At 49.0% G+C, this 18435-nt stretch overlaps 1 protein-coding gene across 3 annotated transcripts; it reads left to right on the top strand.

The window, feature by feature from the left end:
- The first annotated feature begins 10227 nt into the window (after positions 1 to 10227).
- MYCL (MYCL proto-oncogene, bHLH transcription factor) lies at positions 10228 to 17594 on the top strand. 3 transcript variants are annotated; one of them, XM_074976274.1, is made up of 3 exons: positions 10228 to 10315; positions 11033 to 11529; positions 14764 to 17594. In XM_074976274.1, exons 2-3 carry the CDS (start codon positions 11037 to 11039, stop codon positions 15324 to 15326), a joined length of 1056 nt encoding a protein of 351 aa, XP_074832375.1. In that variant the 5' UTR covers positions 10228 to 10315; positions 11033 to 11036; the 3' UTR covers positions 15327 to 17594. The 3 variants fall into 3 exon arrangements, with proteins under 3 accessions (XP_074832375.1, XP_074832373.1, XP_074832374.1); XM_074976272.1 differs by lacking the exon at positions 10228 to 10315 and adding an exon at positions 10475 to 10552; XM_074976273.1 differs by lacking the exon at positions 10228 to 10315 and adding an exon at positions 10610 to 10680.
- Positions 17595 to 18435: the final 841 nt, after the last annotated feature.

Genomic DNA, 18435 nt, shown 5'->3' with positions numbered 1-18435 from the left:
CTGCCCAGCCCTATTCATGAGGGCTACTCAACAGTCTCTTCTTTCTGTCTCCACTTTAAATGATTACCTTGGGGCTGGTGGGATGGCCTGGGGTTCTGAAGAACCGCTGTGTTCAGGATCCCCTCCCGTTTGCTAAGGGATGGAGTGGTTGGTCTCTATCAGTTACCCGTCATCATTATTGCAGGTAATTCAGTCATCCCTTCGCCTCGGTGTTTATATTACAGTCATCAGTGAGGAATCTGAAGGCCTTCCAGATGTACTGGAGCACATGCATACGTCATTGCATTAACAGGAGTGTTGTGAGCAAGACACGAGACGTCATTCTTCTGCTTCACTCCGCACTGATTAAGCCTCAGCTGGAGTATTGGGTCCAGTTCTGGGCAGCACATTTCAAGAAAGATATGGAGAAATTGGAGAAGGTCCAGAGAAGAGCAAGAAGAAGGATGAAAGGTCGAGAGACCATGAGCTATGAGGGACGACTGAAAGAACTGGGCTTGTTTCGTTTAGAAAAGAGAAGACTGAGAGGGGATTTGATAGCAGTTTTCAAGTACTTAAGAGGGTTACAAGGAGGAGGGAGAATATTGTTCTCCTTGGCCTCTGAGGATAGGACAAGAAGCAATGGGTTTAAACTGCAGCAACGGAGGTTTAGGTTGGACATGAGGAAAAACTTCCCGTCCAGGTGGCTAAACGCTAGAATAAATTGCCTGGGGAGGTTGTGGAATCTCCATCACTGGGGATATTTAAGAGCAGGCTAGACAGACACCTTTCAGGGATGGTCTAGAGTTGGTGCTTGGTTCTGCCAGAGACTGAACTCGATGACCTCTCACGGTCCCTTCCAGTTCTAGTGCTCTATGATCCTATGATCTTCCTTCGTGTGTGGGAACAAGGGGCAGTCACACCTCTTTGGTGCTGTCCTGTGCTTTGGGCTGGGAAGAGCTGGGGAATGGAACCCTGAAGGAGCCCATCCCATGCACAGTGATAGTCCTTATCAGCTGTGCGCATAGTTTGAATTCACTTCTCTCCATTTTCTGTTGCATCAGCTCTGCCGGCAGGGTGGCGGAGAGTCACGCCTAGTTGCATCACTGTTTGCTTTCACTCAGGATGGATCAGCATGAACTCCACTTTCTGCTCAGCTGGGGAGAATAGATGAAAGGGATTGTGAATAACCTCCAAGCGAAGGCAGGGGAGTTGATGCAAAAGCATGCCTCAGTTTACCCTTCTGCAAAGACAGCTAAGGATTCAGTAGATCTTGAGATGGTTCTCCCTGGCTTGGAAGGCTGCGTTTGAATTTCTGCCACCTCTAGGGCCTTGTCAAGATGCCCGAAAAGCTCTATGTTATTGGACACACAACTTCTTACCCACAAAAGCTCGTGACCTCAGAAATGTGTCAGTCTTTAAGGTGCTACAGGACTGCTTGGTATTTGTGAAACTACAGACTAATCCAACTTCCCCCTCTAAAAGTATTTTAGAGTTTTTCCAAGGCAGCACATAGTAAATAAATCCCTCTGCTCTCCCCTCCCCTTTTGCTTTCTTCAGGGGTGAACCGCCAGTCTGGGCAGATGTGATGGGCACTTTGCAAATGGTGGGGTTGTAAACTGATTCCAAGCTGGTGAGAAGGAAAATTTTTCCTCCCTTTGATTATGCCCTACATCAGGGATGTGTAAACTTTTTATATCAGTGCCCATTTTTGTCTCTGCAGCCTGTCTCCGTAACCCAAACCGATGGAAGTTCTGGTGATGTTCATATAAAAAAAAAATCTTTTGGCATGTGTAAGAAAATAAGTGTGTAGAATGGAAAAACTTTATGAATTGGTATATCAATATGAATAGGCACACATAAAACCAGCAACATATCTCAACGCTTTTAATGGGCAACAAAAATGATGAAGGGTATGGGACGTCTGCCGGATGAGGAGAAATTAAGAAGACTGGGACTCTTTAGCTTGGAAAAAAGACGATTAAGGCGGGGATATGGTAGAGAGATATAAAATCATGACTGGTGTGGAGAAAGTAAATTAGGAAATGTTATCTACACCTTCTCACAACACAAAAACTAGAGGTCAGCAAATGAAATTAGTAGGCAGCAGGTTTAAATCAAACAATAGGACATATTTTTTCATACAACACACAATTAACCTGTAGAATTCCTTGCCGGAGGATGTTGTGACAGCCAAGATTATAGCAGAGTTAAAACAAGAAGTAGCTAAATTCGTGGAGGATAGGTCCATCGATGGCCATTAGCCAGGATGGGCCTGGACGGTGTCCCTAGCCTCTGTTTGCCAGAGGCTGGAAATGGGCAACAGGGAATTGATCACTTGATGATTGCCTGCTCTGTTCATTCCCTCTAGGGCACCTGCCATTGGCCACTGCCGGAAGACAGGATGCTGGGCTTGATGGACCTATGGTTTGACCCAGTATGGCCGTTCCTATTCAATGAAATGGATGAGCCTGAGACCCAAGAGCTGATTGTGCTGCACCCTCTTAGGAAATTTCTGGCCCCTAGAGGAGGCCTGCCCCCCCATTTTGCTCAGCCCCGCCCTACACAATTAGAGACATTCTTGAGAGGCTGTTTCTTTTCTTTTTAAGAGATCCTGTCAAATTACAAATGTCCCTTCAGATTGAATATTTAACTCCTGGTGTTGCAAGGAATCCCTGCAGTCTTCCCAGAACAGTAATTTTGCTCTTTCTTTTACTTTGAGCATGCAGCAGTGCTTTGTGTGCTGTCAATTTCACTGGTGTCCCTTACTTTTCCTAGTTTGTTGGGATCTTTCGCCCAGTGGTGGGGGATAGTGACAACAATCAAAAACAGGAGGGTGTGATAGTAAAACCACAGAAACTGGCCAGGAGGACTCAGGGCTGGGGTAAAGCCTGCAACACCACTCAACTTCCTTTTTTTTTTTAAACTAACTGATGAATTGCTGGTTTCCCTTTACATCATTCAGTGCCGGTGGGTGATTGTCAGACAGAAAACCAGATCAGAGAGACAATGGCTCTCTCCCAGCTGGCCAATTTTATGGCTTTAAAGAAACACACGTTAAATGCAGATATGTAATGCGGGTAAATGGTTAGATGATCGGTTGAAGGTCAGCATGTCTTGGTCTCCCACTCACCTTGGTCCTCCCAGCAGGCCTGGCCAGCTTTAAAAGCCTGCCAAAAGTTACTTTGTGAAATTCCGGTATTTGATTTAGATGTCAGGCAAAGGGCTGGGGAGTGGCTTAGAGTTTCTAACAGGCAGGTGGGTAGGTGAAAATACACCCCCGCAAGGTTACATGAGGCCTTTGAAACATTGTGAGCTTCAGCCTAGGTCTGACTTGGATTTAAAGAAATATGTCATGTATAAGCATCTTCTTTGCAAGGTAATTAATTTGGCTCCCATAGAGAGGACAATCTGGTTTTCATTTTGGATCGAGCTGAAGGTCTTTTCTAAGCTAGCTGCATGGGATGCAGATGGAATTAGACCTTTGTGTTAGAGCTAACTCTGCTTGATGATGTTTTTCACGCTGCTAGGCTTACAGAAGGCTTTGCTGACTATGATCTAGTAGCTCTATTTGACCTTTATCCCACTCTGATTAAATGTAACTTAATTATCCCATCAAAACAAAAAAGCAGTTCAGTAGCACTAAAGACTAACAAAATAATTTATTAGGTGAGCTTTCATGGGACAGACCCACTTCTTCAGATCATAGCCATCCCAGAACAGACTCAGTATTTAAGGCACAGAGAACCAAAAACAGTAATCAAGGCGGACAAATCAGAAACAAAAATTAATAATTTTTTTTCTTTTTTTGTCTAATTTTTGTTTCTGATTTGTCCGCCTTGATTACTGTTTTTGGTTCTCTGTGCCTTAAATACTGAGTCTGTTCTGGTGTGGCTATGGTATGAAGAAGTGGATCTGTCCCACGAAAGCTGATCACCTAATAAATTATTTTGTTAGTCTTTAAAGTGCTACTTGACTGCTTTTTTTTTTTTTGATAGTGTATAGACTAGCATGGCTATCTCTCTGTTAATTATCCCATGTTAGTGAGTGCAGCAGATTACACTATAACCCTTTGATTGACAAAATATATCCTGGACTGGTTTTGTTTATTTGGAGGGAAGGAAAGACACCAACCATGTGAACCTGGGATCCATATTTGCAATGTGGTTTATATTGTGGTTGTGTCTTGGAGTCCAAGTCAGGGACTAATCCTGCATTGTACTGGTGCTGTACAAGAGACATTCTGTACCACAAAGAGCAATATGGGATTCCTTTCTGTCCTTTGTTTTGCCACTCTTCTATAGAGATGCTGTGTCCCCTGCTGGAGGAGCAAGCACAGTCACTGTTGCCTGTCACTATTAATAAGCTCTGTTCTTGATTGTTCCTGAGGGCTATGGTGTGCCACTTCCAGCTGCTTTGCTCCACCCCAGCAGTGGCTGCATTTCAGACTCGGCCAGACTCTGCTTGGTGAAAGGACGGTCAATTGCTTTCATGATCGGGAGATATCCTGCCTGTATCATAATAACTGTGACAAAGTCTAGCCTGGTGTTGCCGGACCTGGTATCTCCCGGATCCAGTGCCTGTGATTTAAAACCTTAGCAATAACGAGTGACTGAAGGAGTTATCTGTGGTCTGTTCCAATGAAGCGCACCACTCATTATACCTCTTCCATGCTAAGATCCTCTCTTTCTATATAAAACAACAAGAAGTCCTGTGGCATCTTATAGTGTGACTATCTCCACATTATTGCCCCCAGTCTCGAGCGTAGTCTGGTGCCCTCCAGAGCAGTTTAGAGAGGACTCTTTGATGGTGTGAAGTTTACCAGACAATGCTGGCGGCATGAATCTCCGCCAACTGCTCTGTCATATGTGCCTCCCCAGGACCACCACCGGCAGCTCATGAATTAGAAATCACTCTGATGCTTCTGTTGGGGGAATTTTGCCTGGAGGCCTGACTTCTCCTGCTGAACGGCTGGGCTTCAAAAGGTGAAGCCATTCTCCGGCTTCCAGACCTGGAGGAAGCAATTAAGAAGGAATGATGCAGATATCTGTGGGGCAGACAGAGGGGTTGGCTAATTGCCTCCTCTTAAATCTGTTATCCCAGGCTTTTGTCCTGGAGTGAAATTAACTCCTGACACTCGCCGCCCCCCTGCTGTTGATGAAGAAAAAGGAAACAGTGGAGCAAATGATGGAAGGATCTGAAAGAGACAGAAGTGGCCCTGCATTCACCAGCTACACTCGCCCTGCAGCACAATTGTAACCCCAATACTTGGGCTTTGTCCATGCTTCCAATTGAGCCACAAAACTTGTGTTGTTCGTGAGTGCTTAACCCCCTCCCTGAACCACAAAGCCAAGAGGGTGTGAGTATTCTGTCGGCAAACGTGCCAAAAACCAGCACTTGCAAGCACCGACTTTTAGCAACAGGGCTGTGTCGACCCAGCCTCGTCACGGAGACCATGTCTACACGGCAGAGTTTTGTCGACAAAACTCACGGTGCGTCTGCACACAAAATGTGCTTTATTGATGGAAACCGTAGCCAAAACAGCCGTGTAGATGCTCCAGGGGCCCTTTTGTCGACAGAGCTGCTCACAAGGTCGATCTGCTTTTAGGTGTAGGCAGAAGTTTTGTAGGAACATCTCTTCCCACAGTAACTCCTGTAGACAGAAGCTTCTAGTGTAGACTTAGCCAGAAAGCTGAGCAGTGTGGACACAGCATATGTGAGCCTAGAGTCAGATCCTCAGCTGCTGTATACAGATAAAGCTTTACTGAATGAAGTGGCACGGCCATCTTTATCGTTCCTGGTACCCGACACAGCTTCACCTCTCCCCGCCCCTCCCCAGGAGGGCTGTGGGGCCATGGGGCCAAGAGGTGTGGGGGGCAGGCCCAGGGCTAAGAGAGGCAGGAGCAGGGAAAGGAGACTGATGGGAGAGCAGGCACGAGGCTCCAGCTGGGGAGCAGTCTGAGCTGCAGGCCAGTGGGGGACAGGGACAGTCAAGCAGACAGCCAGAGATGGGCAGCAGCTTCTCCTTGTTAGAAGGGGGCTGAGCAGAGTCCCAGGCTGAACACAGGGCAGGGGCTGGGGCTGGCTGCTGGCACCAGCACTGCTCGTGCATGGCTGTCCTACCCAGGCTGTGGCCCTAGGCATACACAGCATGCAGCTGCGCATGCTACGGATGCTCAGGGCTGCCCCATTCAGGGGAGCCACGAGGATTCGCCCCCCACAGTGGTTAAAACACTGGTGTCCTGTAACAGCACCCCCCTCCCCGCTGCATCCAGTGGAAGGCTGAAGAAAAGTGCTAATTGTTGGCGAAGCCAGAGTAGATTTAGTTCCTATTGTGTTCACATTACGAATTCCCAGAGGGGGGCTTGCTGGGATAATGAATTGCAAACACTTCCCTTTTCAGCCCCCCCATCCAACGCCAGCAGCTCCTTCCTCCAGAAGATCCTCATGGAAAATCATGTAACTGATGATGCTGTTTCATCTCAAAGGCCTTGGACTTCCTCGCTGGAGCACAATCACTTCCTTAAAGTGTTAACTATTCTTCAGATTCTTGAGGCGGTTTCATCTACCTAACTTATGATCGCTTCCATGATGTCCAGCTATTGTTCAAGCCAACTAGCCGCACTCCACTGTCCAAATAGGCAGAGGTGGCTTGTGGCCATTGTGTTGGACTCTGGGTAGCTACAAAATACTTTGGTCAGTTCTCAAGACAATGAATGAGACAGATGGGCCTTTAAAATTGTATTTCAATATTGGATAATGGTTCCAAAGGCTTCCTCTTACACAGTGGGGCTAGAATGTTGGAGATTTTATTTCTATAAACACAGGCATTGAATTAATTTGGCCTAATAGGCTAATGTAGATTAAGATCTTTTTGTTATGGGCTTTTCCAGAATAGGTCAGTTGAGCTCCTGCCAGTGTTCTGCCTACTCAGCCGAGGTGTTTAAAGACTTGTGGCAGTTTTTTCACATTTGTCGGGGTTTGTTCAGTGTTTACCAAAATATTTCCCTCCTCCTCCTGTCCTGCTGGGTGTTTGTGTCCGTCGATCTCCCAGCTGTTCATTGTAGAAGCGGACAGCTATGAGGGATGTCCATGTGGCGGGTCCAGAAGGAAGGAAGCTGTATGTTTACTTAACCCAAAAATCTGATTTGATACTCTCAATTTTCCTTTTTCTTTTTCCTTCGTCCTCTTGGTAATGTTATTCCTTAAAGTAATGACAGGGAGTTTCTATCTCATTTGAACCTAACATTTAGAATTAACTGAGACTAGATCTTTGGTTACATCCACTTCCTCTTTTGTGTAACCAACTTTTTAATTGACCTTACGCAACTTCAGTTACAAAACAGGAATGGGGGGTGGAACTGCAGCTGATTGCCAGATGGTGGCGCTTCTTACTAGTCCTGGCTGGGATAAATCAGAGGTTCTGATCCAGTGAGAAGTTTTGGGGGGATTATTTATTCAGTTGCATTTCATGTCGATTCTGCTGTAAATCGGTTCAGGATTCAGTATGGGGACTTGATCTGTACAGCTGTTTTAGTACAAGCCTGCTGCTCTGTGGAAAATAATGGAAGGGGAATTAGCAGGAATTGTACTACAGGGTTGTATGTATTACTCAATTCACAGTTGCTGAGATCAGATGTGTGTGGTGCTCACTGTCTGGATTCCCCTGAGTGGATGATCATTTTCTGCCTGTCTCAGGTACAAGCTTGCCTTTCAGAGTATCTGAGCACCTTATAAACTTTTAAAACATTTTATTCCCCCCGCCCCTGCCAGCACTGCTGAGAAATAGAAATCATTACCGTCTTGGTAATAAAGAACGGAGGCACAGCGGATATGTCCACATAGTGATAAAAGCCTTGGAGCCAGAGCCAACTGCAGGATATTTTTCCCCAGGTAGACATATCCCCAGAACCTCAGGCTCCCAGAATCAGTGGGAGCTAGATGCCGACATGTCTTTGAGAACGTCCCTCTAGTTTTTCCCATCTGTGAGCCGAATAAATTTTCTTATGTGCACCAAGGCATATGAGGATGTGCACCACTAGTAGAAAGACATGCTACTGGTTGTGGGCACTCTGCTAATCAGCTGGGCAGCACTTGAATCTCTCCTGGGCAGCTGCCCAAGTGTTCAGCTTACAGGGACCACTGATGTGGGGCCTGAGTGACATGCGAGTGGTTTAACCACTGCACCATCCTCCCTTCACCTCCCACTCTGGAAGCACTCAGAGTTCTTGGACATTAGTTCATCTTTATTATAGGGCTCTAGCTGCATCTGTGAAGAAATGTATCTTTAGTGGAGATAAGAATATTCTCTGGAAGGATGGATGGACGTCAAGGAACTGGCTTCCAAGCACGTGTCAGTCCACAGTTGACGAGGGAAGAGGGTTTAAAAGAAGGTTTGAAGCACAAGTGACCGGTGTCTGTGGGGCGGGAAGCAGTTCTGAGGAGGGCCAACCAGAGGAACCAACGGGGCAAGAGAGAGCAGCCCATTTAGCAATTAACATTTAGGCTGGGATACAGGAGGGCGGTGCGCTTCGAAGAACTACCATGAATCATCTATGGCTTGAAGTACAAAAGTTATTCTTTAGCATTTAAAGAAGCAATCAACATATGCTCCGTGCACAGCATTCCGCCAAAAGATTTGCTTGGGAAGTTGCAAAATCCATCTGTGTATTAATGGGAGAAACGTAATACCTTGAAAAGGTCTTGCCTAACTTCTACAGCATAAGCCTATGTATTTGTTTCTTAAATCACATGCTACCTCTAACCAGCTCTGATATTAAGACTGTCAACCATCACCATGTATTTTTAAACCTTTTTACTGTTTTAGCTGTTTAACAAATAGACATGACACACGGGACACATCTGTCCTCACCAGGAGATTGACACAATCAGGGTCGATCCTCCAGGGTTTGATTTTGCACACCTGGTGGGGACGCGTGAAATTGAACCATCAGGGCTCGACAGTTGACCCTGGTACTCCTCGTTTTAGCGAGGAGTGAGGTTGATGGGAGAATTTCTTCTGCTGACTTCCCTCTGTGAGGACAGCCTGCTAAGTTGATCTTAGGTCAGTTACAACTATGCTTAATGGTTGTAGCTGGAACTGTGTATCTAGCATCGACTTTCAGGTCTAGTGTAGACCTGGCCATACTAAAAAAAGACAGACAGACACAGATAAAGCCTAATAAAGAGAAGTAATATACATATTAAAATTGTGTAATTTGCAAGCTGTATTACTACAGCATAGTAAGTGTCCCTGAATATGCTTTCTTATGAGTTTTCCTGCCTGTACACCTCCTTGAACACTTCTATGTCTACATCACTCTTCTGTACAACAGAGTTGCATGTACATGGTGTGTGTGTGTTTTGTTTTCATATCCCAGCCTGACCTAGGCTCCATAGTAGACACAGGTTATGTGAGGATAGGACAAGAAGCAATGGTTTTAAACTGCAGCAAGGGAGGTTTAACTTGGACATCAGGAAAAACTTCCTAACTGTCAGGGTGGTTAAACGTTGGAATAAATTGCCTGGAGAGGTTGTGGAATCTCCATCCTTGGGAATCTTTACGAGCAAGTTTTATTAACACCTGTCAGAGTGGTCTAGATGGTGCTTGGTCCTGCCATGAGTACAGGGGACTGGAATTGATGAGCTCTCAATGTCTCTTCCAGTGTACAGCTCCAAACCCAAAAGCGCCCAGATCTCAGCTGGCACCTCTCAGTGCCACCTACACAATCAATAAAGTCAGGCAAATAACTTTGCAGGAAAGTGAGTCTGCACTGCAGTCACCCATCTGACAGTTACCATCCACTGCTCCCACAGTACCAGCCTACACTACAGGTTAACCCGGGTGAAAAAAAAAACCCCTGGCTGGAATGTTGATTTAATTTTGCGGGTGATGGGGTTGTCCTCTCTGGATAGCTGCTGGGTGTCTTACAAGGATGACCTGTGTTGTCCTTATTTGTATAGTGGGGAAATGGAGTCACAAGGCAACAAGCAGTGGGTGCCATGGCTGGGGGTTGGACTCAGGGCTTCTTGCCCACCAACTGCTGTGCCAAACGAGTTAAGGCTGAAAGATTAACCAGCAAGGATAAAGCCATGCGCGGCTGGGGCGGGGGGGGGGGGGGGGGCGCATATTACAAGGAAGATTTAATTGTCCTTCCCAGTTCTTGCAAGCAAACGCTGTCCAGCGCTGTCCCTTTGCAAGCGGGGCTGCGAGGGGGAGCCCCACGTCCCGCGTGTCCGTGCACGCTCCGGCCCCCCGCTTTGGACAGTTAGCTGCAGAGACGCGCCGCGGGCAAGAAGGAGCAGCCTCGGGAACCGCTGAACTGGGCGGAGCGCAGAGGTGATTTACAAGGACTCGCCTCGCCCAGGATGCAAATCCGAGCCCCCTGGTTGGGGGGCGCGCTGGAGGGGGCGGGGCCACCCGCTCCAAACGGGATAAAAGGCAGTGTGGGAACAATGCACCCGAGTCCCGGGCTCCCAGGCTCGGCGCGGAGGGAGATCGCGGGACGCAGCCCCTCCCGCGGGGGTTCAGGGGACAGCCCGAGAGACGCCGGCCCGGCGCAAGCGTGGGAGGAAGGTAACTTTGGGCGTCCCGAGAGACGAACCCCTCCCCCGCTCCGGGGCTGTAGTTTTGGGTCGCTGGGAAACTTGGAGCCGCGCGGTTCCCAGCGCCTCTGCCCCGTCGCTCCCACGCCGGGACGGCAGGTGGGTGGGAGCCGCTCCGCGCGTGCGGGACGGGTCCCCACGGGGGGGGGGAGGAGGGTGACTCCGCCCTACGGCGTGGGGGGGGGCTCTGGTGGGCGCGGTGAGCGCCCTGTTTGCGGGGCCATCTCCTGAGGGGTCCCGCGTGGGCGCGGACAGGGTGGGTGTGATCGCGCGCTGGGAAAAATACCCCCGTACCCCTCACTGTAGTGTTAGGCGCAGCTGTGGGGCGGGGTGTGTGTGTGCAGAGGCTGAGGAGTCCGGGGGGTTGTTTCCCTCCCCACCTTGGGGAGGGGGCTCCCCCCGCCCCCCGTTAGCCTCATGCCCGGTGCTGACCCTGCGCTTGGCTCCGCAGAGCGATGGAGCTCGACTCTTACCAGCATTACTTCTACGACCATGACTCGGAGGAGGATTTCTACCGCTCCACCGCCCCCAGCGAAGACATCTGGAAGAAATTCGAGCTGGTGCCCACCCCGCCTCTGTCGCCCCTCTGCCCCGCGGGGGGCAAAGCCAGTGGCTCGGGGGCCGGCGAGAGACCCGAGCGGCTCCCCCACGGCTGCCCGCCCGGGGAGGAGCCGGAGTATCTGCTCGACCCCGGGGAGCTCTTCGGGAACCTGAGCGCCTTCGTCCTCCGGGACTGCATGTGGAGCGGCTTCTCCGCCAGGGAGCGGCTGGAGAAGCTGTCCAGCGGCACGCAAAGGGTTAACCCGCACAAGCCCTCCTTGGCCCAGGACTTGGGGGTCAGCCACGCGGCGAGCGAGTGCGTGGACCCGGCCGCGGTCTTCCCCTGCCCCTTGGCCGAGACCAAACATCCCCCCGCCGCCTCCGGAGCCGAGCGGCAATGCGATTCCGGTAAGGGCGTCCCCCCTTGCTTTGCAGCCAGCCGTGGCCTCGGCCCGGCCACCCGGGAAACTTTCTGCAGCGTGGCCGGAGCGCGGGGCCGCCGGATGCCCCGTTTACACGTGTGTGTTGGTAAACAGTCTGGGAACGGCTCGCGGGAAGCCCGGCCTCCTTTTGTTGTGACTCCTCGAGTGCAAAGCCCACGTACAAGAACAAAGGGAAGCTGGTTCCCCCGCTAGGACTGTTGCTCGGGGAAACCCCTGCGCGCTGCAGGGGGAGGGTGGTCCTGAATTTTTCTGCTTTTCTTTTTTTTTTCCCTACCTACCAGACCGCGTGGGCTGCCTCCGAGAAACGTGCCTGGGAGCTGACCCGCAGAGGGAAATTTGCAGCTGCTTTTAGACCCTCTTGTAAAGCTTTCCCTCGCAGCCATATTGCTGTGCTACTTGGGTTCAGCTGATCAGACAGCTCCCCCTTGCAGCCTGGCAATGGGGGAGTTCCCTCCAGGAAGCAGGCGTCCCTGGGGGCCCTCCTAGGACAAAAGGCAAAATCGCTCGGTGTGCTTGGATTGTGCCAAAACAATTGTTGGGGGCTTCTAGGGGCAGGCAGCCCATATTGGTATGTGAGGAGGAGAAGGAAGCAATTTAGATGAATCTCCAATGCTTTGTGCTGCCTCCTTGTTCTAGCGGGTCCCCCAATACAGGAAAACTGGTGTGAATGAGATGTGAAGGTGAGAAGCTATGAAGGGAATGGGTGTCAAGCCACCCGAGCGAATTCTGAACTCTGATCTGTAGGAGTGGAAGTTTAATTCAGGCAGTTCTGTTTCCTTATTTCGTTTTTTTAAAAAAAGCTTGGCTTAATTTTGTCACTTAATGGGAGGCAAGAATAATCCAAAACCAGCTATATTTTCCCCTGCTCCTCCTAGAAGGGAGCAGATAGGAGGCACAATTTCAATAGTCCTAAACTCCTGGTAAGATTTATATTGCTGCTCCTGAAGTTTAGGGGTGAATGGAGAGGTGCTGACCCAAAGAGTGGTTGCAGGGCTAGATGCCTCATTAGCTTGACCTTAATATTCAAGTCTGACTGAGATGAGTCAGTGATGAGTAAACTTGGTCATGACGCATTCCAGGGATGTGGCTAGCTGGGCCAAGGAGCATCTTTAGGCCTAAGATTTAATTACATAGTGAGGAGGCTGCAGGCTCTCAGGGCTTTAATCTCAATTAGTAGAGGAAAATCTTCCTTTAAATCTCATGCATCTGACAAAGAGGGCCTTTGCCCACGAAAGCTTATGCTCCAAAATATTTGTTGGCCTATAAGGTGTCACAGGACTCTTGTCTTTAAATCTTGCTATTTTGCTGACCCAACCTTTACTGATCTGAATCCATGGCCCTTGTGTACACAATCCTGGCCACATGGTCCGAGAACAAAAAGCAACAGATTGTTGCAAACAATGGGGGGGGGGGCCCTCTGTGAGCGACTCGGGCTTTAACCAATGAGATGGGTAGCTGGGCAGCAGCAAGGTTCCAAGGTCCTGCTGAAGTAGCCAATGGTCACCCGGCTGGGAGGAGGGATCCAAGCAGTCAGCAGTTTATTAATGGGGAAATAACACTATTGTCCACACAATGGAAATTTGTGACAAAAGGAGGGCATAAAAGTGCACAGCACAAAGTAACCAGGAAATAGCATTGAATGTCGGGAGCCTGGCCTGGGTGTTTGGGGAGGGAGAAGCAGGAAGAAATAAGGTGTGACCTGAATCAATAGCTGCAAATTCTAGACACCCTTCAGTGCTGATCTGCAAATGGTGCATGAACTCTGAAGGATAACCTCTGTGGCATTAAAGGGGCCTGAGAGACTGTGTGATTTAACTTAGAGCACATGGCAGTCAAGAGCCCTGGCTCCTAACTTGGCCGATTTGCCAGTAATCTAGTGGCAGGAGAAATGCAGCCAAAGTGCAGAAAGATGGACCAGTTCTCTGCCAGGTTAGAGCTTGGTTCTGAGGGTCTTTGCCACTGACTTGCTGCGTGACCTTGGGCTGGTATATTAACAGCTGTGTGCTGCAGTTTGTCCAGCTGTAAAATAGAGGCAATACCTGTCCGCGAGAAGAGTTAGGTATGAGTGAAAGGTATTGCTAATGCAAAGTTTTACTCAAGCAGCTTGAATGCTCCAAACAAGGGATATGTGCTTTCTTCAGTCACTTGAGCTTTTCCCTAAGAGATGGTAAAGCTCAGAAGAAGGTGGCAAGAAATGAATTTATAGTAATTACTATAATTCAGGTAGGGTTAAACTAGAGCTCTAAGGAGTTAGGTCTGTTCCTCTTTGTTTACGGCTTTGATAACCTTTCCTCTCCGGCTCTTTGGGGCTGAACACGGGAGGAATGTTAAATGGTAGACAGCTTAGAGTGAGGTTCACTGAACCTGATGGCAAAATAACCCTCCCCCTACCCCTGCGCTCAGTGGGGAGGAAGGACATATCCCCCCCCATCTTTAGCTGAATGAGGAGCGAGAATACAGAGTTGGGGGATGAATAGGGTTTATAACTTGTGGAAAAGTAACAAGTCACTAAAGTGTAAAGCTGCAGTGAACAGGAACAAAGGGCATCCCAGGCCCCAGATCACTCATTTACAATTCCAATGGGCCATGAAAGAGTCCAACAAGCAGGCATGGGGTGGGGGGGAGAAGAGATCTTTATCTAGCTTTAAACTGTTCCTGGCTACCAAAACACTTGGCTACACTTTCTGTTGTGGGGAGGAGAAGATTGGGTAGCAGGGAGAAGTGAGGGTGCAGGAGTTTCTTGCCTGTTGGGTCTCTTGTTAATGAGTGTCTGTGCCTCTGGTGTGCAATAGAAACAATAAGAAATCCATACACTCAGTCCCAGGAAATGGAACCTGAAGCTAAGGAGAGAAATATCCTGTGACTGGGATTGGTTGATATGGGAAATACCAACTCCATCCTCCTTTCTGGGGCGGAATTGTTTGGTGCAATGCACCGGGATCCATGCAGAAGCTAAATGTTAGAGGAACAGGATTGCCTTCCTGCTAAGGTTAACCCAGTGGCGTGATCCTGCTCTTCCCTCTGTAAAGAGGTTGTGGAGATCCAGGTACAAGGCATGGTGCTACATCATCAGTTTGGTATCTCTTGTTTTGGGCATTTCCTTGTGCCACTGTAAGCAGCTGGGCAAGGGGATTGCTGAAGGGAATAGTTGAGTGATGCTGAGTAACGGCTTGTTTTGCTTGCATCTGATTTTGAATAGAGGGTGAAGAGATCGATGTGGTGACAGTGGAGAAGAGACAATCGCTCAGTATGAGGAAGCCGGTCACCATCACAGTGCGGGCAGACCCCCTGGATCCCTGCATGAAACACTTCCACATCTCTATCCACCAGCAGCAGCACAACTATGCTGCTCGCTCTCCGCCGGACACAGGCTCCCAGGAGGATTCCTCTGAGAAGGAGATCAAGGAAGAGCCCGTGAGCAGCCCAGAGCAAGCAGCAGAGAGTTCATCGCCTGAGCCTTGCCCACTGAAAACGGGGAGCAGCGCCAGCTCTGACAGCGAGGACATGGCCAAAAGGAAAAACCACAACTACTTGGAACGCAAGCGGCGAAACGATCTCCGCTCACGCTTCCAGGCGTTGAGGGACCAGGTCCCCAGTCTGGCTAACTGTCCCAAAACACCCAAAGTGGTGATCCTGAGCAAAGCTGCGGAGTACCTGCAGTTGCTAGTTCATGCGGAGAGGAGGATGGCTGCAGAGAAGAGGCAGCTGAAGCTGAGACAGCATCAGCTGCTGAAGCGACTCGCCCTTCTCAAGGGACGCTAGCTACCACAAACTCGACACCTTTCCCGTATTGATTTGCACATTTTTGGTTCTTGTCAACCCTCCAAACTACAGATCCCAGAATGCATTGCAGCCGGCGCACACAAATAGGCTTGCGTTCTAGGGAGCGTGAACTGTGGTGGGAGAGGTTCTTTATCTCCCTTATGCAGGCCTGGTCTCTGGTTCCTCCTTTAACAGAATAGCTCAGCCCACATCTGGCAAACTCTCTAGCCTTTGGGGCACTGGCTCTTGGCACCTGAGCTGTAGACACTGGATTTTGCAAGACCATCGAGCTGAAATGGCCAAAAGTGACCACTAAGTTCTTGGCGCTTCCCTCTGACAGCGTCTGATCCGAGGCATCTGTGTCCCAACACACAGATGCTCAGCATCTCAACAGAGGCCCACAGGAGCTGCATTAGTGCCTCAGGCTCTAGGCTTGAGGTTTGACCCCTCAGAAATGCGGTCACTTACCAAAAGACAGGCCTGAGTGGTCCACCCCAACCCTAATAAGAGGCAGGACCTAAATCCGGTCGTTCTTGATTTTTGGTAGACAATTTTAACTCAGCAGCAGCAGCAGCTGCCATGAGCCTATTAAGTTTACCCTTACTTTGTCCCTTTAGCTACACCCCAGAACTGATTCTCTGGCTGTGGTGATCTCCCACCATCCTTTCCCTGACCTAGCCACAGGGCCCATAGTGACCCATCTTTCCAATCTCAACAACCGTTCAGCATCCCTCATCTTCTTCCATACCTGAGGGGACTGAGACCATGTACTCAACACATCCCCTCCAGAAGACATCTCTAAATCCCTAATGGGATTGCACTCCCCAGCAATGGAGTATAGGGAATCTAGGCCTGGGTGTTGGATTCAGGGTATAAGGGTTTGCAATCCAGTGTCCCAGCTTGGGTCCATCTCTCTACAAGCAGTAGCAATGGGGGCTTAGCCTGAGGTGGGTGGGGAGGAGGAAAGCTTGGCTGTAGGGGCCAGGGCTGGTAAAGATCCTCTTTCTCCCAAGGCTGGGTGGAGAAATTCTTCAAGGGAGAAGACAAGAGACCAGACTAAAATGGACAATACCTCACTTTCTTACCACTTTACACAGTAGCTTGTCTTGAGGTTTGTGTTCTAGAAACTGCTGCTGTAACTGCCTGAGTCTTATATGGGAGGACTTTTTTTAATACTGTATTTTTGTACCACTTTTTTGAAGAGTATTGTTTTAAGACTTGTCTATTTGGAAACCTTGTTCTAGGGGTGTTGTCCCTGCTGCAGAGTGGAGAGGAGGCTGCGGGGGCGGGGGAGGATGGAAGGGTCCCTGAGGCCTTGCTAGGAGGCTTTGAGAAAGATCCAAGGTTCTGATTAACTGTCTGGAATTAAGTGAGAAATTCACTGTGGGGAAGATCCTGGCTTCTCAGGCAGTACAAACAGCAATAATAATGGGGTTTTGCTCTTTCACAGCAGGTCAGGGTGAAAGTTTTTGCCTGGCCTTTATATATTTCCTCAAAAGCAGGCTCTGAGAAGAGGTGTTTCTTCAGTTTCCAGGTGTAGCTCTTGACTGTTATCTGGGGCTACTTTGCCATTACTGGGATGGGTTGAAGTCACCTCTTAGAGGGGATAGGCTAGATTCTGATCTCTTGGCTGATCTGCGGCCAAATGTCTTCTCTCACCTCCCCCGCCAATCTCCCTCTATGGGAACATTGACCAGCTGCCTTCCTCATCACTGTCTCAGTGGATGGGGGAGGGAAGGAGGACCAGTTACCTTCATCTCTCTTAGCACTGGTAGGGGTAGAACCTCCACTTTGCAGCAGAGAGTAGCCAGTGAGCTATCTGGCTCCTGCCTGACCTATTGAGAAACTTTAGAGTTAACACTGTGGTCGGATTTAGCACTTTCTTCATTACCTCACACTTCATAAATAAATAAGTTACAAAGACAGACTGGGTTGGCTTTTTCCATCTAGTTGTTTCTCTGGCTGCTGTTCAATGGCTGGTTGTTGCTCCAGCTTCCCTAACCAAATTACTTGCCCTGTTGTTGAGTCTTCTTGAGGCCCTGGAGCATGAAGTGGGGCGGGGGAGGGGAGCTGGTGGTTCAGATGATCCATAAGCCCTGAACAAAGCCAAGGAAGGCTACTGTGTCCCAGCTGCTGCCATGGTAGAACTTTCACCCAAAGCTTGTCCCTCAGCTGTTGACAGGCCATCACATCTCCTCAAAGGCTCTGCCTTTAAAGGAGGAGGAACATGCTGTCATCAGACTGGCAGGATCAGAATGCCAGCAGAGGCACTGTTACTAGGACTGAAGCATCCCACTCAAGCAGCAGCTACTGAGCGTACTTCTATTACAGGATTATCAAAGCTTTTGGACCTGTGGTGTCCAGCATGCTAGCCACATGGGGCTATTTGGCCAGTTGTGTGGCTAGTTGACTTGAGCAATAAATATTTTTCTAGGATAATGTGGCTCATCTGCTATAGCAGTAGCACTGTGGTGGGTGCTACTTCAAAACTGGTTGGACATCATAGCTTTAGATCTTCAAAAGCCCCTGGAGAAGACTTGGATGATGGCTAGGGCAGGGAAGGGGCTGGAAGCTTTCAGATATCTAGACCCAAACAGTGGGATGTAGTCTCCTGCAAGCAAGACTAGTCCTTTTGTGTAAGCTTGCTCATGCTTCAGCGGGAATGGCTAGAGTAGTGGGTCCTGGGAAACAAATCACCAGGATTAATTTCTCTAAGTGGCTTCACGGAGGAAGGTGGCTGAGAGCTGAGCTTTCTAAGGAGGGACTTGATGTAACTTTAAACTCTTCTAATGGCACTACAGAACAGTCAGCATGTGGAATTCAGTGCCCTTGAAGGTCATCAAGACGAATATGATGATGAATTGTCAGTGAGTAACTCAGGAGGAAAACTAAGAGGGAATTAAATTGCTTGCTGGAATGTGGGGAGCTAGGGCTCAGGGGCTACAAAGATTTACCTACTGCCTCCATGCAGAGAGTTCAAAATATCTATTTTACCTTAATTTGAAGTAGATTTATTACACTAACAATCCAGAGTTATTGGTTTAAAGTCTTGGAGTCATAATCCTGTACCATATGCACCTGTGTGACTGCAAAGAGAGTTTAGAATGGG

The sequence above is a fragment of the Carettochelys insculpta genome, chromosome 24 (assembly GCF_033958435.1).
Source record: "Carettochelys insculpta isolate YL-2023 chromosome 24, ASM3395843v1, whole genome shotgun sequence".
Lineage (NCBI taxonomy): Eukaryota > Metazoa > Chordata > Testudines > Carettochelyidae > Carettochelys > Carettochelys insculpta.
This window is presented reverse-complemented; position numbering and strand designations above follow the sequence as displayed.

Coding starts and splice junctions, on each gene's coding strand:
- MYCL (XM_074976274.1), top strand. CDS start 11,037: ATGGAGCTCGACTCTTACCAGCATTACTTCTACGACCATGACTCGGAG. Junction 11,530..14,763: donor CGAGCGGCAATGCGATTCCG/GTAAGGGCGTCC, acceptor GATTTTGAATAG/AGGGTGAAGAGATCGATGTG.